Below are 25,924 nucleotides of genomic sequence, written 5' to 3'. Positions count from 1 at the left end.
TGCCTTTTTTTCCTTTTAAATAAGTATTTGTTATTTTGTGCACAATTCTGAGCTGTATTTTAGATTCTGTAGGAATCGAAATTTTTATAAAAATAATTAGTTTTGACATTTGAAAATTATTTCTTATAAAGCTAATCATATAAGTACTTTTGCAATAGTTCATCAGAATCTGTAAAATTTATTTATTTTATAATTTTTGACTTTTAAAAAATAATATTCTCTATATTGATGAAAAGATAATAAATGCATTCAAACCACCGACAAAGTTTAAAAAAATGTATAAGGTTTTTATGCTTTGCAAAATTATACAGCATATGGAAGCAGAAAACTGTTAAATAATAGCTGTATAGCGAGTCCTTAATTGATATTCTTAATTAATGTTCTGCATGCAATTTCTTAATTTTTTTAGAATCCTGTTCTCAAATCAGAAGAGATGATATACTTAACTTGATTAATTAACTAACCCCCTTCTTCCCCCAGGGTTTCCTTCATCTGCTAAATCATCCTTAAATTTGTGTTTAATAATATTTTGCTGTCATAGGAAGGGGACAGAAAAGTCTGTTTATAACTCAAAAAAATGCCCCCAGCCGGTAAAATTGCAGTTACTCCAAAAAGCCATTTATTGTAAACTGTTTGTGTTTTTTTTTTTCAATTAATAAAATAAATAAACAGTAATTTTAACATTAGATAATATTTTTTATGTATATTTTATTAACAAGCATAAAAATCATTAAAGAATTATAAAAATATAAATTTATTTATATAAATAATTTTAAACTTGAGACAGAAATTTTCATAATTTAGAAATGAGGAATAATTAGAAAATAATGAATAAACATTTGCTGGATAGTATTTTGAAATTATTTATAGAGCTCATTAGAAACAAGTTATCAAACTGAAAAAGTGAAAGTTATAATAATTATATTTTAAAAAGCCCATATTTTAAGAATTTATTAAATTTTTATATTAAATATGATTAGCGATGAATTAGACAGAAAACATATGTAAAAATAAAATTTCATCATAATATTATCTTAATGTCATAATTTTTTTTCTTTTAATTGTCAGTTTTATGCATCTACTACATGAATTCTTATTAGTGTCACATTTTTGTTAGGTTTGAACTGTTGTTGCATTTTTTAATATAAAAGAATTAATCATCATTAGGAATTGCTTGTAGCAGCAACATTTCACAAACTTTCATAATCAAGCTTAATGTTGCTAGTTAATGTAAAATTAAGCCTTTCTTACACTGGATGCACAAATACTAATTACTGAGTTATTTAATTATTATTAGTAATTATTATGAGTTATTCTTGAAATCCAGTTTTATTTAAGCATGAATGGAAATAATAGTTGCCTTTTCTTTCATCACAGGATAAGAATGCTTAACTAGTTCTTTCTTGTCTGGTTCACAGTTTTATATGAAGTTCTTATCTTATTTTTTATTTATTCTTTTAAACCCTTAAGTTATGATTGGATCTGATGTAGAGTGTTGGTTATAGTTTAAATTATGTTAAAATGTAATTATTTATCAATACATTTTCTTTCAGCTTCTTTAATTATCATAGTTGTTATATTTATTAAAAATTCTGAAATAATTTTTATTAAACTGTAAATTTCAGAAACATGGAATTCCCCTTGATTCTGGCTATTCAGTTGCTCCCCATCATTCTGGTGTGTATCCTGTGCACGAACCTCTGTATGAAGCTTGGAAGCGAGTTTGGAATGTCAGAGTCACAAGTACTGAAGAATATCCTCATCTTCGACCTGCTAGACTCAGAAGAGGTTTCATTCATAGAAATATAATGGTATTCTTATGTTTATTAATTTTAATCTAAGTTTTTCCTAAAAGAAATTATTTAAATTAGGTTTTTGAAACTGCATAAGTCATGTAAACTCATAAAACTCTTTCCAATTCTTCAACTTCTATGATACTGAATAGGCAAGAACACTATTTCTTACTGCTTTAAAATTATATAATATTGAAAATTCTTTTCCTTTGTAGTGGTCTTAATTAAGGCTTCATTTTCTCATTTATTTCCCAGCTTAGCTGGATGTATCAACATTTTTCTGATGTAATTTGGATATTTTTTTGTTTGTTTGTTTAATCAGGAAGAGACTGAGACAGAATTCTCAGCATTTATTTAGATAATTAAAACAAAATTTGTGGATTTTCAAGACTTTTTTAAAAATTTATTTTAAGCATTCTATATCCCCCTTTTTTTTTTTTTTTTTTTTTTTTTTTGTAAAGATGATTATCCATTAGTATTATCTATGATTAACTAGCATATAAAGAAGTTTCATATTAAATAATTTTTCTAAGCATTTTATACATTTTGATGGAAAGTACATCATTATTGGATCAAATTCCAATATTAATAAATATATAGTTCTTTTGTTCTATTTTGGAATGTATTGCTAAAGATATTTGTATCTGTTGCATCTTGAAAGATCATGAATATCTTCGACCTTTTTCTAGTCACTTGTTCTTTAACATCAGTTACATTCTTAAATAAGTATTCAGAAATGCCAAGTGTAACAGGACAAATTTAAGGCTGATATAGGGAACTTGGAATCAGTTGCCAGGCAGTATGCAAGAGATTTTAATTTTTGCTTCCATGGATGAATATATTTTATAAAACAGTTCTACTCTTTTTTTTACTGTTCATCTGTTAGTTATAAATTATCATTATTTTCACATTGATTGGTCTCAAGAAATCAGTTATGAAACAGTCTGTAGTTATATAATTTTGAAATGTATTAGCCAAATATTCATATTTTCCTTTTACAATGGCTGTACGTTTTTACTTTTATGGTTATAGGAAAATAAAACCATACCTCATTCCACTGAAGATCTGTTTTTTTTTCTATGATCCTGGTGTGCTCTTAGGTCAAACTTCTTCACAATTGTGCGATGTGGAAGTTTTTTGTGAAGACTATAAACTATTTCTTTTATTGATAATTTAATAAAACTTAAAATTATGATATTTAATAAATCTTAGGATGGATAACTGCATGGGTAACTTGAGTTATATATTCTTTCTAGACTTAACATGGATTTGAAAGTAGTAAAACTTACAGGAAAAATAAAATGGGAGAAATTAAATAAAATTTTAATGTCAATTGCAATGGCTTTTTTAATAATTTTCTGCAACCTAAAATAGCTACTGCCTTTATTACCAAAACATACTTAACATTTTCTTTTAATCCATTATAAAGGAGTTTGCTATGTTATAATTCTTGAAAGAAATTTTATAGTTGTAATTTTTGTAAATTTTTATTGTATACAGTAGAATTGTATTTTATACAGTTAGAATTATTAATAAACTATCGCTGATTTTCACTAAGCCCACAACTAACAAAATATTTTGAAAGGAGAATGTATTTTGTAATGAGAAAACAATTTTTGTTGCCTTTTCATTAATATTTTTTTTTATTTGAATTACCTAAACAATGCATAGGGTAACATTGTATCAAGATTATAGAAATTAAACTAAAACAGATTACATTGTTGAAATCGATATTTTACTCATTTATTAAAAAGTTTTTGCTGATTTAAAAAATTGGTTAATGAAAAATACTCACATATGTATGGAGTCTAATATTTCATGAAATGGTTTGTTTTTCTTTAGTAATTGTCTTTTATTGTGTGAAATACTATTTTAAAAATTTACTTTAAAAGTTGTCTTGAAAGTCTTTTTGTATAGAATAGTATATTTTATTGTTTTCATTAATTCATCTGCTAGGCTTCCACTATTTATTTGTTTACAAAGCTGTGATAAAATGCTAATTTAGTAATATGAGTTTGTATTTCATCTCAAAAAGAGCAAGAACTCTTAAGTTTGTGAATTTTATAAAAAAAAAAATGTTTTTAACTGTAAATATTTGATTCAAGTTTGTAATAAAATAATTTTTTAAACAACTTTTTTTCAATAATGATGATATTTATAATATTTAGATTAGATATTATATGTAATTTTTTAATACAATATCAGAATTTTTTAAAAAAAGGTCAAATTATTGAGATTTTAGAAAATATTAATTCTTTAATCTTTTTTATATTATTTTAATTTAAGGTCCTTCCAAGACAAACATGTGGTCTATATACACATACTATATTTCTGGATAAATATCCTGGAGGCCCAGAAAAATTAGAACTCAGTATTAAAGGCGGGGAGCTGTTTCATCTCTTTGTATATAATCCAGTAAGTATAAAATCTTGTTTCTTTTTTAAGGTAATGTGTCATATTATTGCATAGTTGTCTGATTTGTCTGATAATTATTTATAAAATAAGTTAAGAAATAGTAATAAAATAATTAGAATCTTATTGCATGAATTTTCCAAATAACGAATTTTTGTTACTGAAGCTGTGAAGATTTTATACGTATTTTTTGCTAAATTTGATTAATTAAATGAATGCATTATTAATATTTAACCTTTCAAACTTTTAGATGTATTAAATTAAAACTTCCACTCCTGAATGTCTGGCTCTGTGTGTTTATCATTTATTGTCATAATTATTATAATTCCAGAAATGCCATTTGAAAAGTATAAATGTGCATTGTAATAGGCTTTTCAGCAATTTCCCGTTTTTAAAAATATATATTGGTTAAATAAACAAATCCCAACTACAATTGAAACTAGTATGGTAGAAAAATACCATTTTATTTTCATATAATTTTCAAATGAAATTTAAAGTATGAAAAGTAAAACATATGCAATTCCAGGTTCCTATTTTTCGACCTGAAATTTTTTTATAGGTTTCATATTTTACACTAGTTAAAAAAAAAAAAAAAAAAAAAAAAAAAAAATCTATAAGAAGGCGATTTTAAATGGGAAGATAAGTTTTAATATAATTTAATTTTTAATATTTATATAATCAAAACACTTTACAACAATTATTTTCCATAATGAAAAAGATATTAAAAAAAAAGTTATTTGCATAAGTATTATTCTCACTTTTTTGTTAGCCTTCAAATGGAATTTTTCATTCTGTTAAGACATTGATGGATGTGTATAGAATCAAATTTTTGCTACAACCATTGTTCAAATTGCTGCAAATTTTTCAGTTTAATAATGAAATTTTTTAGAACTTGAAGTTTTTAGCAAAAGAAAATACCTTGTTTGAATGTATTTTCATTGTTATAATATGTAATTTGTAAGATTTTTATTATTTATATGCTTTGTTTTATTTGATTGTTTATTAGAGAAAGTATATTAAAATACTTTTTAAAAAATGCAGATTGCACAATCTTAAGTATTTTCATTTAATATTTTCCATGAAAGAAATGTTAACTGTGTCATTAAAAAACTTATATGATATCTGAGTTTATTTGTGGATTTTCTTTAAAATTCTACTAAGTAAAGCTTTAAGAAACATCTGAAATAAATAAATTCAGTATTAGTCATTTTTTCCTAGATAAGAGATAGTAGTGTTCATAGTAAAATGCTTCTCTTGTATGCTACAATGTACTATTGCATATATTTTTTGCTATTATTTTTTCACATCCTTGAATTTAATACAAATTATAGAAGAATTATTCCTCTCTATTAAATACAAAAATGCCCTTCACAATTCTTTTTATAGTATTTCTGATTACTTTTAAAGTCCTCTTACTATTATTTGGCGACATGGCATGTTTCAATTTAAATTTTGATATCGAGTAAACAGATACTTATTGTAGTTTAAAAAATTTATTATTTTGTTCTACTGATCCTGTGGAAAAAACATTGAATGTGTTATAGTTGCAAAAGTAAAATGTGTGCACAGAATTTTTTTCATTTTTATTTATTGCAGGATTTTTTTTAAAAAAAATTTCTTTAATATTACATTTTTGATTAATATACTAAGTACTATGTTAAGGGGGAACTTCTTCAGTGCTCATGGCTAATTTAACTATTGAAGATATAGTTTCCAAATTTGTGTATACATATGAAAATTGGTGAAAATATAGTTAGGATTCTCTTGCTCATTTACATACTAAACAGAGCTTAAAATAGTGATTTATAACACATTGCAGCATTTAAAAAGATATTTGTTAATATATTTTGTTGTAAAAGACAATTGAATATAGCTGAAATTCAAAGGATTTAAAGAACTTATTGGGTATCTTTGTTGTATTCAAACTTCTGACAATGTTGTGGAACACTTCATAAAATTTTAAGTTTACATTCGTTGAAGATACCAGATATTTTTGTGTGTCTTAAAATAATAATTACCTTTTGACTATACCTCTTACTTAGCTTAAGATTATTCCTATTTGATTATTAAGGATTATTCCTATTTGCAATTATCTCTGTTGTATATGCAGTTTTTTCCTGTTTTTGTCAGTTAACAATTATATTCTTTTTCAGGTTAATATTTTCATGACACATTTATCAAACTATGGGAATGATCGTCTAGCTTTATATACATTTGAATCTGTCATAAAATTTGTACAGTGTTGGACTAATCTTCAACTTATCACTTTACCACCACTACAATTGGCTGATAAATATTTCCAGACATATCCAGAAGAGTCGGATCCTGTGTGGATGGTAATTATACCATTTGATATTTTTATGAAAATATTTTCATATTTGAGGATGGGGAAAGGGGAGAATGACAGTTTTAATCTTTACTATTAAGTAGTAAATTATGTTTGTTTTATAAAATCAAATTAATAATAGTTTGCATTGAGATAGATTTCATAAAATTGATAACCTGGTTCAAACATTAAAATAATTTCTATGAATTGAAAGTAAAGAAATTTGTTGACAGTTCAGCTTGTTTTTGCATGACACAACTTTTGCAATTTTAAATAATTTTTCTAATTTTTGTAAACATATAATTTGGTCATCAATTTTTTCCCCCACTTACGTTCTAATTTCTAGAGCTTAAAAATGTTATACATTTATGTCTTCTCAGTACCAATATACTAATTTCATATTTTCAGAACTAATTAGCATAAACTATATTACTTGATATCATACTAGTAACACTACTTGGCAGTAAAATTAAGGTCTAAAAAGGGGGAGGGGACCTGCTTTTTAAAGCATTAATAAAAAGGTTTTATTTATTATTGATTCTATTTTATTCTATTCATTATTTTTATTTGAATGTCATTATTTAATATTGATACACTTCTTATGAGCAAGCAATTAATGTTTTATAATAAACCAAAAGTCATGAAATACAATTTCTTCTCCTTTCACTAGAATGTAATTTTATTAAACAAAATTTATATTAATAAAATAAAAATAAATGATTCTCAATGATTTTAAAGTATCTGGTATTGTTTTTTATTAGGAGGTATAAAAATTCTTTTCGTGTTCTGCAAATGTGTTAAATTTAATATGGATGTTTTTTTATATTCAATTTAGAATACACCTTAAATCACAAAGGTATCATATTTCTTTTGATGTAAAATTATTAATCATAGTATTAAATGTGCCATCTATGTAATATTTTTAACTGTCCCTTTTTATTACTTGAGTTTGTTTTTAGGAATTTGTTTAGTTGCCTCTTATCCCACATATGGTTGAGGTAAAATGGAAATAAATTCATTTTGTGATCTTTTTATGTGGATAACAGAAATTTAAATAATTTATAAAGTAAAATTTATGCAGCTATTTAAAAGGCTAACTTGTATTATTTTGTGACAAAAATCATGTGATATCGAGTTATTGCAATTAAATGATAAAAATCATTATCATATTTGCATTTATTTTTTATGTTAAACTACTAGGCTATTGTATGTTATAAGTTAATGTTTAATCTAACTTACCTACTAGGCTTTATCTGAATGAATTTTATTATTTGTCATTTATATAAATATTAAAATACTGGCAATATTGTTTTGTGCCTGCAAACGTTACATTTGAGTTAACATAAGGAAATTATGATATCATATTATCTTTGAAATTTTGCTTTTATTTAAAATAATTGCATAATAGTGAACATTTTTGGAAAATTTGTTTTACAAAAAGAGCTAATGAAGATTGGATAAAACTTATGAATACAAAAGCAAATAAAAAAGTGTTTTAGAAATTAAGGAATTATAAGTATGATTATTGATTTAATGCCCTTTTATACTTAATATAATTTTTTTTATAATATTAGGGAATGTGCTTAGAATTTATTTATCTTAAAATGTAATGCAAAATACATAAAATACTTGCATTAAGTGTATTTTATGAAAAGTCAAATATTAAACATTCTTTAACAATTAATAGAAAAATGTGATGTATTACATATTTTCCAAAAAAAATTATTAATTTGTTTTTATAACTTGTAATTATAAAATCATTGTATCCTTTTAGAATCCTTGCAATGACAAACGACATAGAGCCATATGGTCAGCTGCCAAATCTTGCGAACAGTTGCCTAAATTCCTAGTAATCGGACCTCAAAAAACTGGTATAAAATTAACTTTCATCAATATATTGTACAATAATATACTGAAAGTTTTATCTTTTTATTGTAATGAAAAAGCATTGAATCAATTAGAGATTATTTGAGAAAACGTTATTTATTTAGTATGATTTTCTCTTAATAAAAGTCCTCTAAATTTTAGCATATTATTGTAGCTATTGTTAGCTTTGCTGTGTTCCTAGATGTGCATTTTAAAATTATTTGTTTTTGAAAATCATTTTTTCCCTTGTGAAATTGATAATTCGCCCCATTTGATACAATATGAGATTTTCTTAATTAATACTTGTTATAGTGCTAAATTGTAAATTGATGCTCATAAAAATTATAGAATAAAAGAAAGACTTCTGAATTTCATAATCCAAATCTATAATAAATAATAGTTTTTAGCTAGGAAAAAGAGCTGAATTTTAACTTTTTTTTTCCTTTAAACATTTTATTAAAAATTTTTTATGTGATGCATGCATCATGATTTGAATATTTTTTCTTCTTTAGATAAATATGGCTAAAATTTTCTTTTTTTTAAAAAAAAAATACATTTGCAGGTGTTTTTTAATTTTATCTTGTCAATTATGTAGACACATTAACACAGCAACAAAAGATAATCTTAGCATAATTCAAAAGAAATATTTGAAGTGATCCTCAAATATTTTAAATTATATTTTGTGTGCAGGTACTACTGCATTGTATACCTTTTTATCAATGCATCCTGCCATAGTGAGTAATTATCCTAGTCCAGAAACATTTGAAGAAGTTCAGTTTTTCAATGGAAGAAACTATTACAAAGGTTTGGATTGGTAAGTTTTGTAAAAAATTTAAATAAGCTTTTTTCTAATATTTTATTAAATTACTTGTAGATTTATGGAAATTTAGGTGTAGTTGTAGTTTATAGGATAGAATGTGTTGATTCTTGCTGTTTAAATCTTTATTTTAAAGAGAAACTTTATAAGAAATTTATGTCATTTTTTTGTACACAGTGCATTGTTTTTATTAATGTATTTGTGCTCAAATTTTATGTCTTGATCTCCATGATTATTATATGTGTTGTATTGCATACTATTTTAAAATATAATTTTGTTCAAAATTCCGTGCTGTGATGAATTGTATTTTTAATTATGGAATTTTAGTATTTTGCCATATGCATACATGCATGTGCAAATAAAAAAGGAGGAAAAAAAAAAAAAAAACTCTTATTCTTAAAATTACTATTTTTAAAGAGGAATCTCTTGAAATTTCAAATAATTGCTAATTTTCCAGCAATGCTTATTTACCTAGGTAAAATTGTTCAGTTTATTATCTTCGAACATATTGCATTGAATTATTTAAATATTAACTAGTGTTAATTTACTAGGAATATGTTAAATATTTGTTGCTTTAATTGTAATTTAATTTCACTCCCTCTTCTCAATCCTCTTTGATTTTTTTTTTTTTTTTTTTTTTTTTTTTTTCACCTCCCAATTTCCAGTCTGTTTTTTTTTGTAGATTTACCACAAGTTTGGAAAGTATTGTGCAATTGAATTATCTTAGGCCCTTTTCCCTCTTGAGGAATGCTTTAATTTTAATTGATTCTTTAAACTTGATTTAGTTTTAATTAATTAAACATCTTCATATTTGGCATTAATTTTTATTATTGTTAATACATATAAATTGTTTGTTTTATCTGAATTTTAATTTCTCTATGTAATTTTTTTTCAAGGTACATGAATTTCTTTCCTGTTCCCAAAAACTCCACTGACAAGTACTTGTTTGAAAAGAGTGCCACATATTTTGATGGAGATCTAGTACCTATGAGAGCTCATGCACTTATGCCGGCAGCTAAAATAATTACAATTCTTATAAGTCCTATCAAAAGAGCATATTCATGGTACCAAGTATGTTATCTTCATTTTCTTTTAAGCTTAATTATGTTATTAGGTTACAAAGATATTTAAAATGATGACTAATTGAAAATGAAATGCTAACTAAATCATGTTGAATGAAATTCCATATACAGTTTGCATTTTATTATATTATGAAGTGAATGCTAATACGGCAAGATGTTCATTTAATGGATTTTTTCATATTATTTTATTTATATTAGTTATAAATATTTGTTTACAGTTACTTGTCACATATTTATGTAATTGTTGTTAAATGATCACTGTTTCCTGACTGTAAAATTAATACAAATTGGTCTTATTCAGGAGGAGGTAAAAAATAGACAAATTAGTAGCTTAGATCATGTATAAATAAGTACAATTGTTTTCCAAGTTTATTGAAATCATGTTTCATTTATTTTTGCATGATAAATAATATATTATAGAAATTAGGGTTATTCATGTTTTTCCACTACATATTTCATACACCCTATTAATACCTTATTCATACATCAAATGTAAAAGAAAATCTTAATCTTGTAAACTATAATATAATTTATTGTGATATTTAATGTTAAGCACACATTCTACAGATTCGTTTAGATCAGATGGTATAACAACTATTTATGTAAAAATAATAAATATAGCGAGCATGATCTGCCATACGATTTGGATAGGAGAAATACGATACCATAGTAGAAGAAATTCATAAGTCAAATTTTAAAGAAGCCTTATGTAATCGTATCTCTTTAATAAGATGATTTACAAATTAATAGGATTATTACATTAGTAGTCATCTTTTGCAACCTGCTCATTTATCAGGATTAATAATTGCTAAAGTTTTCATTTGTTTCGTCAGCAATATATGTATTAAATTTTATGAGGAAAATAGTCCATATTGTATTAGAAGCCTTCCTTATTTTATTCATAATATTATACTATGAAAACTAATATAATATTTTCTACCTGTATCTTTATACATCTAATTATATCACTGTAAAGAGCAACAATATTTGAAACTGGAACCACTTAAAAAAAGTTTATCACCAATGTTTGATTCTGAAATTAAACCTTAAATGTAAGAACAGAATTTAAAAAAATATTATCAAAAGCACAATTTATACTGAAACTTACTCATCATGGACAAATGAGCCCTCATATTTGGATCATCAACAATTGGGGGTAAAAAAATTCAGAATAGAATATTGATTATTTGAACAATTTGAAAGCAATTTGAGTTTTACATCAGCAAAAAAATATATTATTGTAAAATGCACTTAAACTATATTTAAGAATAAAATAAATGTTGAATTTTAATTCAATATGAAAATCTTTTTTGTGCTGTAATATTCTTAAAAGTTATTGAAAAAAAAACATGTTAAGATATTGTTTAAATTTTAATTAAAATTCTATTTATATTTTCAAATAAATCTTTTCAAGGTACATATTCTCATCCTTCAAAACATATGTGTCAAGTTTGGTAACTCTACACTAGATGATTCAATATGCATTGACATATACGCATTCATTCATCTTAATTATTATAGAGTTATGTCAATTGACATAAAATTATTTTAGTTTTAATTTTTTTCTACCAAATACGTAATTTATTAATTTTTTTTTTTTCTTTTATAGCATATGAGAGGCCATAAAGATCCAACTGCTCTAAACTATAGTTTTCAAGAAATAGTTAGTACAGGTGACAGAGGTCATAAAGCACTCAGAGAGCTTCGAAACCGTTGTTTAATGCCAGGGATGTATGCTCAACATTTAGATAGATGGCTGTCTTATTATTCGCCTCAACAAGTAAGGATTTAATATTGTTATTTTTAGTGATTGAGTTAACTTTCAGTAGTTTGATTTTTCATCTCATAATATGATTTTGTTGTAATATTTTACTAATATAATTTCATAAGAAAATTATTTTAAAACAAATTTATTTTATATGTTCTTTGTTTGTTCAAAAATTAGAAGGAAAATATTTTTATGAAAAATACCATCTTAAGTTTTTATTAATGAAAATTGAGTATGTGATTGGCATGTAAATATCTTATCTCGCTGTGTATTTTGATCTTATCAAGCCACTTTATGAATATCATTTATTATTTTCTTTTCTTGATGTTGTTAAGTTGTTAATATGTATCATTTGAGAAATATTTTTAAGACTTTGTCTTTTATTAATTTCTACTTTTATGTACTTATTAAAGATACTTATACTATTGTGATTTTTCTTAGTTATTAATTATTGATGGTGAAGAACTGAAATCTGATCCAGTATCTGTAATGAGCAAAGTGCAACAGTTCCTGAAAATCAAACCTTTTCTTAATTATAAAGATCACTTAAGGTATGTGTTCATATTTCAATTAAAAATTATTTAAATATTTTATAAAATAAATAAGATGTGGGTATGTGTGTAAAGAAATTAGATGCATATGAGCTCATATATATTTCTAAGTGTACATATAGAAATTAAGCATTCAAAACAAAACTTGGATGTATTTTGATTTAAGCATTTTTCTAATGAAGTTCTTTGTTTTGTTAGTAATTTATTTGGATAAATTTTGTTTTGACTCACTCTATTTTATGTTAAGAATATAATTGTAAAATAGCTATTAATTTTTTAATGAGTGTTTGCTCATAATTAACTTTCTTGATTTTTAACTCTTCAAATGGCTGGAATGTAGAAAGTTGTTCTTACTACAGTCAAGTATTGTCATTTTAGGGGAATTTAGGTGCTGGATAGTTGCCACCCAATGGTCATGGAAATTGCACATCAAAAACATCATTAAAGATTATCTTTACTTTAACATAGACACAGATAATATTTGTTTCAATTTTCAATTCTGTGTGTTGGGGAGGGGGATGGTCTTATTGTATTTTGAGTCATATTGTACCTTTCACATTTTTTTTTTATTGCTGTAAAATGGGGGGGGGGGGGATATTGCTGTTTCAAAGCTTTTTCAACTAAATATTTCCCAACATTCTTGAGAAGATAATGGTTGACTCTCAATCTCAGACAGATGAATGTATTTGTTATTGAGGATGGGAGGGGATACAAAGCAGAGGATAGATCAAAATAGCAAGTTATAATAAATATGACTGTTGATGTTTCCTAACTTATCAAAATAGATTCATTTGATATTTAATGAAGTTCACATCATAATGTCCTTTTCATTTTTAAAAGAATTGCTTATACAATTTTCGTTTTAACTTTGATCAAAATTTGAAATTCAAATTGGATTTAATACAAAGAGTTAAATATTCTGATTGATAAATGATTGATAACTTTCTTAGATCTTTAATTTAATAATGGATGCATTTACTAATCATAATAATATTTATGAGCATATTAAAAGTGTAACATATAAGTGCTGTAATATATTTAATTGCTTATTAATTATTCATCAGTTAATTTCTTATGAAAAGTATAATGTGTATGTATAATAATGTATTAGAGTATCTTCTTGCAAACTAGCAATAAATATTGCATTTTTATTGATCTAGTCTCTTGCTTTGATTGTTCTGTTTAAATTGAGATATTTGAATACTATATTGTAACAGTTAATAACTATTTTATGTAGAATTGCTGTTGGTAATTAAACGGCCAACACTTGTATCAATTTCTATCCGGAATATAAATTTTTTATCTTGTGATGAACTTTTGTAATTTGACATTTACTACTATATTCTGTTTGTCTGTTCTTAATGTTACACAAATCTTAATTCATGGCAAGGAAATATTATATACAAGAGTCCATCAGTTTATTCAAAGACACAGTTTGTTGTTATAGTTAAACAATGCATTTTACATCTTTGTGAAGTTTTATTTATTCATTCCATTCATTCAAAAAGTAAGTGGAAGATTGTATAAGCTTTTTTCTTATTTATTTATAAACAGTAAAAATATTTTAAGGTGGTTATAAAATAATCTTTGTTTGGCAATGTCAGATAATATGCAAGCTTAGACTAATGAACAGAATAATATCTTACCATTTCAGACACACAATTCAAATGTGCCCCCCTCGGACTTCTATAGTCTTTATAAAAATTATAATTTTATTCTGCTCTTTAGTTATAGTTGCAGAAGTACCAAACAGGAAAAATTTACGACAATTCTTTACATGCATACACATGGTTGGTTTTTAAGGTAAACATGATTCATGACATTCCAGATTCTTTTAGGCCAAAATATTATTAGAGTGCTTAGAATTTCAGAAAAATTAACTATTGAGATATTATATGCTATTGCATAATTAATAAATTCTTGACTATAAACTGTTGTTAGATGCGTAATTTCATTTAAATTGCTATTCTCATCTATTCCAGTAATAAGTTCATTGTTGCAGCTAGTAACTTCCTTTGCTTCTGAATTTTTAGTTCCCATTTCTCATGCTGCAAGGTCAACACATACTTAGTTTTTTTCTTTTTCTATGAGATTATTAAAGGATTATTTACAATGTAAATTAATTAAAATTTTTCATTTTTCGTGCAAATTTAATTTACTGGGCAATTAATCCATTAATTTTCAACAAATTAAAACGTAGATTTTGGTGAATTTCTTTTAGATAATTGTTAGAAAAGCCTGAAAATATATTGTGTAGTAAAATTAAATCTCTCTTCAAAAATAATCAGAGAATCGATTAAAAAAATCATTTAATTCTTTGTACAGATATTTATTTATTAAAAGGTCAGAATTTAATCACTTCCAAATTCTTTGCATTACCACAACAAATTAATCTGGGGGATATTTTAAATATTGGAAATATTTAAATAATTTTTATTGGGAATATTAAATATTTAAATACTTTTTAAATATTTAATTGATTACTTACTGATTAAGTTTCTGTAAACATAGTTTACCAATTTTGATGCAGACTCCTTGTTTTAAATCCAAGTAACAGTAAGAAGTTACAAACTCAAATGTGAGAAGAATGTTCTTATATAACTCCAATCTCATTAGAGCACATGCTATAATAGCTTGAGTCGCAGAGCTTACTAAGCTTAACCATTTCAGTAGCTTTTTCAAATATGAAACTCAATTCCTGAGCAATTGTCCGAACATATCAGCTAAGTCTTGAAAAACTAAGGCTTGGCAACTAAACTATTCGAAACTATTTTTCAAATAAACATTTGTCATCAAATCAAAATCCTTTCGACAATACTGGTGTGTTAGACAAATTGGTAAAGAAACATTGGAATGTTTAATCACAGAAGTGAAATGTAATTGTTTTATAAACAAGACTTTGGTGTTAATGAATTAAGGTTTATTTTTTTCATTAATTTTTTTTAGTAAATTTCTTTAGATTTTACAATTCTTGGAATGTTTCTCATTTTAGGTATGATCCTCGTAAAGGGTTCTTCTGTCAAGTTAGTCAAGAGCGAAACAATACCAAGTGCCTCGGAAGAAGCAAAGGTCGACTGTATCCCCCTATGGATCCTCAAACAGAGAAGTTCCTGAAGGCATTTTATCTTCCCCACAACATTGCTCTGTCAAAACTACTCACAAAACTTAGACAACCCATACCTTTTTGGTTGGAGAAAGATTTATCGCATGGATCTTAAGTTTTAATTATTTTTAAAAAATTCTTATGGTGTTTTTTGATCAAAGAATTCATCACAGAACACTGGATCAGACCTATTATGGAATATATAAGATAGAAAATATTTTATTTTTATGTTTTGACTATGTAATCATGATGTGGACAATCTTCAGCGCACATGATTGTCGCTTTTTAAATTTCAAAATTTTCATAGACAGAGAATCCTGTGATCAACTTATGATCTTTCATACTGTAACATTCATTATGTACAAAACATATTATAAAACATTTTTAAAATCTGCTTTTGTATATTGATGTTGATAATTTTTGTTTGCCAACCATTTGTGCTAACATCTGTAAAGATTCTGTTTTTATATATTAATTTGTACAATCTCTTTACAATGGCATATTTCTGATCCATATCATCCCGCCCCCATTTTACTTTAAACTGAACTACAATATATTGATGTATTGATTAGATTATTAAATTTAGAAATGAATTATGTTAATTTTTGTAATTTTTTTTTTTTAAATGTTGGCACAAATGTTTTAAAGCTTTCCTAATAGTTTCATTGTACTAATGTTGTTTTTATTTTTTGGTACTGATGTATGTTAATCAGTATCCCATGCAGTGTATCTTTATATTAAACTGTGTAAGATTTTGTCAATTTTTCACTTATGAAAAAAAATAATCCCCCCTCCCTGAAAATGTAAAAGAAAACCCTGAAATTAATAATAATTATTAATTAAATATACTTTATCTGTACAGTTTGCATTGTGCAGTAGAAAATAATGCTTTCTGTGAAAGCTGTTTACACTGTGATGTCTCATAAATTGAATATATGGAAGCCACTTATTTGGCTTTGGTGTTCAGTCATATTTGTAAATTTTTTCAAGATTAATTGCACAATCATGATGTATTATTTTTCTTTTGTGTGCTATTAACTTATATCCTTATGTTAATTAAGCTTTTTCATACCATTTGAAATTCAAATTAATAAAAAAATGTTTTCCATATTTAAAAGGTTTTTTAGGCACGCCACGTTAACAGAATTTGTTTTCGATTAGAAGCAGTGAAGTTTTTGTTAATCCTGATTAGTACTTAAAATTTTTCATCTAGATTTTTAGTACTTTTTAAATAAAACTCATTAGTTACTCCTCCTTAAATTTTAAATGTTTTTCATTTTGTTGCAATGAACAAGCTCTATGATTGGGTGTATTTTAAGTAGTGTTGCAATTATTTTTGAAGGATTGTGGATGTTTTATTGGCAGCTTGTATATTTATTTTATATTAAATTTGTCATTTTCTTATTTAATTGGTTTATGTTAATTTATTATAATTGCTTTTCTCACTTTCGAATTTTTTAAATATATTTTTTTCAGTTAATAAGTAAGTAGAATACTTATAAAAAGTTTCAAATAAAATTTTATTGCTTAGTAAGCCATTAGTTTTTATAAATGATGTACACAAATGTCAAGTGATTTAATGTGAGCTCATTTTTATTTTTGTTTATAAAATGCTACAAGATTCTAATAAATAAAATAGTTGTACATTAATCTGAATTTATTGAAATCATATTAAATGGAAACTTATTCTGTTTATATTAATATAATAAGCTTTTGTTGGTAAATTTTACCAAATAAGAGTTATTCCAGAAATCTAATTTTAAAAAGAAATGGAAAATATAATTTTCATGATATCATAAATATCTTGGATGTAAAAAGAAATAATGCAATTTGTATTTTTCAAATGTTGTCGGTAAATATTTGTCATCAGTGTAATTTATGTTGTCATATTTTTTTTTAGTGTAATTTCAAGTATAGTATAAATGGCGTGTCTTTTTCTTAATTGTGTATGTGAAATGGAAATCGATCTCTAAAAATCATATTTTGTATGTTAGAAACTTCCCGAGCTACATTTGTGCAGAAATCAAAAGCATGAAATATCTAACCTGTTCATTTTATTATCAAGGAAAATGGTACTTACTTCATTAAAAAAAATGTACCTGAATCATAGCATAGGTTAAAAAAAATTCTATTCAAATTGTATAAAGCCTAAAATGACGTATTTAAAAAAAAATTATTAATTGCAAATTGATCTCACAGAAGAGTGATCTACAAGTTGACTACCTTCCTGGCTTGCATGGCATTGTTTGTTTAAATTATTGCTGTTGTGTTTAAGTGCATAAAGTGCCATACTTAGTAAGATGTTAACTAGTTTAATCTATGTTAGATGTCTTTCAGCCATAGATATGCTGTAATATGATATGTTGTGAATTAAATACCAGTGTTACTGTTACATTTGTAAGAATGATTGAATTTTCAAATGGATTCATCGAAGCTGTATTTATGCATGTGTGGCTGTCAATAAACTATTTCATCTGTTGAAAATGTGATGATTTTTGAATAATCAAAACAAAAATATTTATTCTTATGCATTAGAATATATCTTTAATTTAAAGTTTAGTGAAATATTTCAAGCAGAATGAATTCAAATAAATTATCTAATTCAAACATGTACTGCAATTTTTAATTTACAAGGCTCATATTACTTTGAATCTCAGAGTTAAAAATTGAAAAATAATAAAATGGAAATTTTAGTTGAATATTCAATAATTATTGATAACTCTATCCAAACACTAGCATTTTTTCCCCCATCACTGTGTGTTCCCTCTCAGCATAGACTTCATAAAATATCCTACTAATTGAAGTAAAGCATTTAGTATTAATTTTTACTTTGTAAGATCTTAAAATTAGGAAATTATTATGAGCCAGCCAGTGGATATCTTAAGCCAATGTATATTTTTATCTTAGAAAATATGATTGGGGTTTTTCACAAAACATTTTAATCTAGTATTAATAATATAAAAGGCTCTTTGAGATTTAAAGTATGAATGGACGAGAAAAAAAAAAGCATTTGGAATTTTCATTTATCATCGTGTACAAGTATTGTCATTTATATAACTTTAGTATTTCAGAAATGTAATCTATATAATATATATATTAAAAAAATGTAAGATAATGAAATAAGCTAATATAACAAATATTATTTTACAGAATTTCTGGATACTATGATATCAGATAGCATTATTTCTGTTAATAACAGTTCCCTTATTTTCATAATCACCTGTATCAAAGAATGATATGGATTCTAGTGTTATTAACTTATCCTTGGTTATTTTTAAGAATAGAGTCGAAATCTCTATGGTTCTGTTCGCCATTATTCAGTTAAGAATTAAAAACCCAACATGATTTCAATTACTCAATTCCCGGGTGCAATCAAATCTTTATTAATCAAGATAAGACAACATTTAGCATTTATAAAAGTTTTATTTAAATTTTTTTGTGGTGTTTCAGTGTCTTAATAATCGATTGTATGTCCTGTCATCAGAATATATAAAATTATATGTAACTGTTTAGATATTAATAATTGTCTATGAATTTTAAATCTTAGGTGAAAAATCGGATAATGATCTAAATAAAACAATAACACTGAAAAAAAAATTATTTATTTACTTGCTTTACTTTTAAATTTATTGCGGTTTATCTTATTAAGTGTAACGGTTAATCATTCTTCTAATCCATCCCAACTTTACTTGTATTTTATTGAAAACGCTCGGTCGACCCTTCAAACCACACAATCCTTCAGTTCCTGTGCCATCGGTAACGTAACTTGCAACCCCTACGATTTTCCAGACTTTGTTGAGTTCGCAAAGTAGTGGGCCACCGCTGTCACCCTATAATAACAAAGACAATTTGAAATTATGATAGTGCTACAGATGTTTATTCGGATTTGCCTCTATCTAACAACTTTTACACAACCTTATTTTACAATTTCTGTTTTATAGGCCAGCTTAAAGTGTAAATAATTATCTTTTTAAAGACTTTGATGTATCCTGTAATTTTTAACAAATTATTTTTCATTGATTTTTAAAGCGTCTTTGTTAGTGTAAGATTACGTAATGTTCGAGTCCATTTTCTAATGATATGAGTAATCTAGACGTCTATGGAGACCAGCTAATTCGCTGGCAATAATTGTTATATTTGATTTCGGTTAAATCGTTTGATATAACTTAATATTTATGATTCGTCAAAATTGTGAGGTATCAAAAGATATAATTTTAATTTCTTTCATGTGCTTGGTTAATTGTATACAGAAACTTTTCCAATAGATACCAGTGAACTTGGAACTTCTGAAATAATTATTGCATAAAAAGGTTTTTTTTTTTTTTTTTATATATACAGTTTAAAGTGCAACCACATTTTTTCAAAGACGATGGTTTAAATATTGTAAGATGTATTCTTTAGTTTTTATTGATTTTTGAATCGTCCTTGTTAGTGGAAGGTCATTACTGAATCCTTTTCTATCAATAAAGGACATTTAGTCGCTTTCGGTGATCACCCGGTTCGCCAGGATCATTGGTTATACCTAATTTTATTTAAATCCTATAGACATCATGTCCATGACTCCAAGAAATTATCAGATATTAAAATCGTATTATTTTATTGTCTTCGATATGCTCCGCTCACTGTGTACATGAAACCTTTTTAATACAGATCGATTTTATGACGTCATAGCATTATTAAAAGCATAAATGTCCAGTTCATCTATCTTCTAAATTTCACTGTACTTTCCTTCCAATTTTTTTATTCCTTTTGTATTCGTCCTCCTCCTATGTAATTTTATCCCGAAGACTACACAAATATCGAATAAAATCCTCCTTTACGTTTCAACAATAGAAGAAAATCATCCGATTAGATAATTGATGAAACAATGAAAAACGATTTGAACTTCAGGGCAACATTGTAATCTGTTATTGGAAATTAGGCATAAAATATTTAAAGAAATTGCTACAATTCTAGAAAAATTTGCACGATTATTAAATTGGTATAATTAAAACGGTATATAGCTTTAAATTTTGAAACGATGTAAAATTTATTTCTGTGCGATAATATTTTCGGAGGTTATTGTGGAAATCTTCAAAATTCAGCTTTATTTTTAATAAATTAATATTAAAAATATTTTTTTAAAAAATCGCTCCAAAATGCATATTTTTGTCCTACAAAGTATGTGTGTGCCAAATTTGGTAGCTGTAGGTCAAATAGATTAGTCTGCAGAGTGTTAAAACACACACATACGCGTGCACGCGCACACACACACGCACTTCAGATTTTTGTTTTTACAAGTATTTTTCGATGACCCTATTTTTTTTTTTTTTTTTTTTTCAGACAAAGCTAAATTGACTCGAATTTTGGCTGATAGAAAAGTACAAAAGAACAGTTTTCGTTAGCCTTATTATTATTATTTTCAGAATTAAATTTACACGAATATTGGCTGATTGAAAAGTACTAATAGCCATTTTTCGATGCCCCTAATTTTTTTTCCAGACAAAGTTAAATTAAAAAAAAAAAGAATTAATATATCGATTTTTAATTGTTACCATCTGTTCCTTTTTTTAACCTGTAGAAAAGTCATAAAAATTTTGAACATATGTTTCAAAAATTTTGGCCTAATTTTAAAAAAATTGCTAAAACATTTCCAAATTTTGACTTATTGACTTTGACTTTACTCCTGACTTTATTAAACTATTATAACTTTCGACAACCTATTATATAGGATGTTTATTGAAAGTTTTCTCTCTCAAATTAGGGTTATTTTCCATATAAACACAAAATTGGAGCGTTTTTAATATCCCCCCCATCCCACCTGCTTTTATCTGGTTGGAAACTTACAAGCCTCTTTAGAACAGCCAACTAAACAACTTAAGCCAATAAAATTGCGTTCACGTATTTTTCGATATTTTGATATCTTTCATGAACATTCGATGAATTACAAATCGATATTCGCAATACTTTTACATTTTAGAATTCTCCAGCATAGTTTTCGAGACTAATACACTTACTCCTTCTTCTAGTACTAGCACACGATGAAAGAGATTTCACTGAATAGTATATAGCCCATTCAATATTTTCTAGAGACTACTTTTATGGCTGTAGTTATTGGCGTTAAAAAGGTAAAGAAGCAAGAATGGCTAGTTTTTTTCAGCTCATTCCTAGTGCGTCCGTTGGCTTACGTGATTTGCCATACATTCTCAACTTTGATGATGACAGTTATAAACAATTGATCCAGTATTGAGCAATCTGGATATAAAGATGAGCAATTGTTAACATTCAGCTCATAATTTAAATACATGCATTAACCAATGCACGACATTTGTGTCGAAATTTTGTTGTAACTACGAAACAGAAAAATTACTTTCATAGAATTATTTTTTATAATTAATATTAAAGTCTAGATGAGAAAAGTTTATTAAAAAAAATTATCCAAAAAAAAATCGATTAAGTGCAAAATTGTACTTACATGGCAAACTCCATTCAGTGGCGCCATACTGCCGGCGCAAATCATAGTCTGGGGATTAAAACTTCCTCCTACAAGTCTGGAGCAAAGTACAGTCGATTGAATGGGATGGTAAGCTTGTTTCAGAGCATCTGAGCTGCCAGTGCCTGAAATATTATAGAAGTTTTAATAAAATCTTGCTCCAAGCTTGCTAAATTTTCGTTCATTTAGCAAGCTTTTTTATTTTCTTTGAAGATGAAAAATATCATTCACAGTGTTTGAAATAATGGTCTGTTTATCTTTCTACAAGAATAATTTTGAAAACCTACAAAAATATCCTCCTTCAGATATCAGAAGGAGAGTAATTTCAAAAAAATAAATGATCCTCCTGGTATAAGGAGGATAATCTATTCTTTATTATTTACTTAAGTTATAGTCCAAAAGCTATTTAAGATAATTTTAAATGGCAGTGGGAGTTCTCAAAGGCGGCGGTAGCAAGGGGGGGGGAGAAGTACAATTTCCCCCCTGTCGGCAGCCTCTTGCCCCCCTCCCCCCCGTCGGCGAGAGATTGAGAGTTTGATCGGCAAAAGTGTTCGCCACTTCAGAATGGTTGTAGAGAGTTGCTCATTATCGCACATGATTATTTCAAAACCATCTTAAAGTTAATATATTGTAAACAGTCGAAATATCCAAATAATGAGTAAAGTGTTTTGATTACATTTTTCAAAATAATCGATGGGGTGGTAGGTCAGTAATATGCCGTAATTTGTGGGCAATTTTTGATAGGCCGACTAAGAACTGAATGCAATGGAAATCGAAGACGTTAAGTTCGGAGATTTTCAGACATCTGATTCAAATGTCGTTCATTTAGCTTATAATTTGCACTATATTTGGCAATATATTCAACAAATGAATAAGATATTGAATTCTGCCGACAATTTTGGGTGGCCGACTATGAACTGAATGTGAGAATGTCGAAGACTATATCCACAAATTTTCAGTATTTGATTCAAATGTTGTTCATCAAGCTTTTTATTTGCACTACTTTTGGCAGTGTAACCGATAAGGCGACATGTGAATAAGACATGTCACATTTTGTCAAAACATTTTGATCCATCGACTAAGAATTCAATGAGATGGATATCGACAACGTTTAGTCGAAATTCTCATTTATCTGATTTAAATGTTAAAATGTTCTTTCAGCATATAATTTATACTATATTTAGCAGAATATTCAGTAAGCTGGCAAGTGAATAAGATGTCACATTTTTACCGACTAATCTTTGTCCTTCGATTAAGATTTTATCATAGATTATGGAAAAAATTTGTTTTCGTCGAACACTTCGATTACCTTCCAGTGGAATTATTAGAGGAATTGATGATTTTATATTATTCATGAATAGGACGATAGAGTTTTCACCATAATTCATCATTCAAATTCAAGTTCTAGACTTAATCATCTTCTTATTCATCTAATTGTTACTTCTTCGGTAACGAATAGATAAATTTATTTTATTCATTTCTCTATGAGAATTGTCTGACTAAAATCTAGTTAATATTAAAACTAAATTTCATAAAACACTCTTATGAATATGCATGCTAAAAAGAGTTATTTTGCAGTAGCCAAATTATGTGAATTCTTTATAAATCACTGGAGTAAGTAAATTTTATAATTGTAAATTAAGTTTATTTAAAAGTAAAATATTTGTTTTCTTTTACAATCTAATTTATCAGGCTGCAATTATTACACTAAAGAAATATTGCAACTGCAATTGACGTCAAAAAAATTTGTGGTATGATAACTTTTTAGCTACACTAAAAGAGTTTATCCAAATATATACTAAATTTGTTAAATAAATTACTACCTAAATTTTTCAGACTCTGCATTCAATATTATGACTATATAATCGGAGAACATATCGTTATTATTTTTTTCTTGCCCTTACTATTCGAGGCAAAAACTATATAATTTCAAATGCTTCTAAATTTTTAATATACTTTGAATAAAGATGTATTGATAAAAAGATGATTAAAATAGTTATTAATAGAATATTCATAAATAACACGTTAACACTTTGATATACGAATTTACTTAACTTCCTAATTAGATGGCAGATCTTATTTGTGGCAATTGTTATTATTTTAATCCCTAGAATAATATAAGGGCATTTGAGATAATGATGCGTTTTCAAGTGATTTTTGCATTTTAATACTTTTACTCAATTGTAGATTTAAAATTAAAATTTTAATAATTCTATGCGTGAGTCAAACTTGTCATTGTATACGAAGGGGTTAAGAAACACCAACGCATGTAACTAAAGGGATAAAACTCACTTTATGGGAAGAATATTAGCTTGAAATAACTTCGAATTAAAAAAATACTTACCCATAAGAACACATACCTAAAAACGAAGATAGGGAATTCATATTCAAGATCTAATTGTTTTTTAAAAAAATGCATTGGTTTTTTAAGCTTAAATATATACTGAAAAATAAATACTTGGGAGATCTAACGTTTTAGCAGTCCATTTTTTCATAAGAATATTTTTCATATCTTACATAAAATAGTAAGTTTGTACATATATTTACAAAATATTTTCTCCAGCCTTCTTAAGAAACAACATCATTGTATCTTTCCCGCATTGTTGTCCGAACTATAGTAAATTTTTGTTGAATACGCGAACTTATTCTCCTCGGATTTGAAACACATCTGAATTCCTGCTTGTTGTTGCAATCGTTATTTAATAAATATTTTAGGTAGGGGACTACGAAGAAAAATCGATTTTTGGCGAAAACATCGAATGCGTTTTATTTATTATTCTAGATTTCAAAAAAGTTTCTTTTATAAAACTTTTTGTTTCAAGATTCCTTTTATATAGTTTCTGATATAAAATAGCAAGAGTATGCATTTGTTCATTTAGCATGACACGTCATTCTGACACAATCAGTGTTTCTATCTATATACTACAATCTGGAATGAAAGATAACCATATTTTTTCTAAAATTAGATCTCAGAGAAAAGAGAAATTAAATCTCAAGAGTCTCGTAAAGAAATAGACTCAAATACTGACGATTTTTCAATAGTCAGTAAAAGAAACTGAGGACATTTTTTTTTACAAATACCTTTGTAAATTTTAACAATGAAAGAAAGGATCAGCATCTGAATAAAAAATAAGCTAAATAACACTTGATTTTCTTTAAATATATGTAAAATTAATTATTATGTGTTATTTTGAAGCCAAAGTAGAGATATTGTGCTTGCCTCCTGTCAGATTTGGCTTTCCTCTTTGTCTTCAAATCTCTGCCGCCGCCTCTAGGGATTATGGAATCGTAAATTCTTGATAACATGGATAACGGTGTTAAATATGTAATATATATATTATATGTAATATAATATATATATATTAAATGTATATATATATAGGTGTAATATTTAAACTATCCACATTCTTACTATTAATTATTTTCAAATCTATTGAAGTCAAACTTCTCCCAAACTTGAATTTTGTGATTTGCGCGAATTTATAACTTTCTGACACTGCTCAAGGTCTAATTTCTGTAGCTTTAACTATCAATTTTGAAGTGGCAGTAATACGTGAAAATCACGCGGAGAAAATAAATGCTGGTTCTGCTAGATTTTGGTGAAATCTTTTTTTCAAACACATATAAGTTCTAAATACTATCTCACGAACTTTTTTTTCTTTCTTCCATCTTGCCGTAGTGTACGTATCACTCTAATACTTGATTTGACAATTGATCTTTGAAACCTGCTACAA

At 26.2% G+C, this 25,924-nt stretch overlaps 2 protein-coding genes across 3 annotated transcripts in view; one reads left to right on the top strand and one right to left on the bottom strand.

The window, feature by feature from the left end:
* LOC129988090 (bifunctional heparan sulfate N-deacetylase/N-sulfotransferase-like) overlaps positions 1-18,202 on the top strand; it is a 133,627-nt gene extending 115,425 nt beyond the window's left edge. For both annotated transcript variants that reach the window (XM_056096215.1, XM_056096214.1), the window contains 9 exons: positions 1,626-1,811; positions 4,080-4,208; positions 6,359-6,541; positions 8,306-8,402; positions 9,088-9,211; positions 10,111-10,285; positions 11,906-12,076; positions 12,506-12,615; positions 15,608-18,202. In XM_056096215.1, coding sequence (XP_055952190.1) covers positions 1,626-1,811; positions 4,080-4,208; positions 6,359-6,541; positions 8,306-8,402; positions 9,088-9,211; positions 10,111-10,285; positions 11,906-12,076; positions 12,506-12,615; positions 15,608-15,833 — 1,401 coding nt within the window. In that variant the 3' untranslated portion in view covers positions 15,834-18,202. The remainder of the gene's footprint in view (positions 1-1,625; positions 1,812-4,079; positions 4,209-6,358; positions 6,542-8,305; positions 8,403-9,087; positions 9,212-10,110; positions 10,286-11,905; positions 12,077-12,505; positions 12,616-15,607) is intronic.
* Positions 18,203-19,304: 1,102 nt separating this feature from the next.
* LOC129988458 (transmembrane protease serine 6-like) overlaps positions 19,305-25,924 on the bottom strand; it is a 72,170-nt gene continuing 65,550 nt past the window's right edge. Inside the window, exons 8-9 of the mRNA XM_056096688.1 lie at positions 22,173-22,315; positions 19,305-19,548 (exon numbers count right to left, since the gene is read on the bottom strand). Coding sequence (XP_055952663.1) covers positions 19,363-19,548; positions 22,173-22,315 — 329 coding nt within the window. The 3' untranslated portion in view covers positions 19,305-19,362. The remainder of the gene's footprint in view (positions 19,549-22,172; positions 22,316-25,924) is intronic.

Source organism: Argiope bruennichi, chromosome 10 (assembly GCF_947563725.1).
Source record: "Argiope bruennichi chromosome 10, qqArgBrue1.1, whole genome shotgun sequence".
In the NCBI taxonomy this organism is placed as follows: domain Eukaryota; kingdom Metazoa; phylum Arthropoda; class Arachnida; order Araneae; family Araneidae; genus Argiope; species Argiope bruennichi.
Note: the sequence above shows the minus strand (reverse complement) of the source record. Positions and strands in the feature narration are given on the sequence as shown.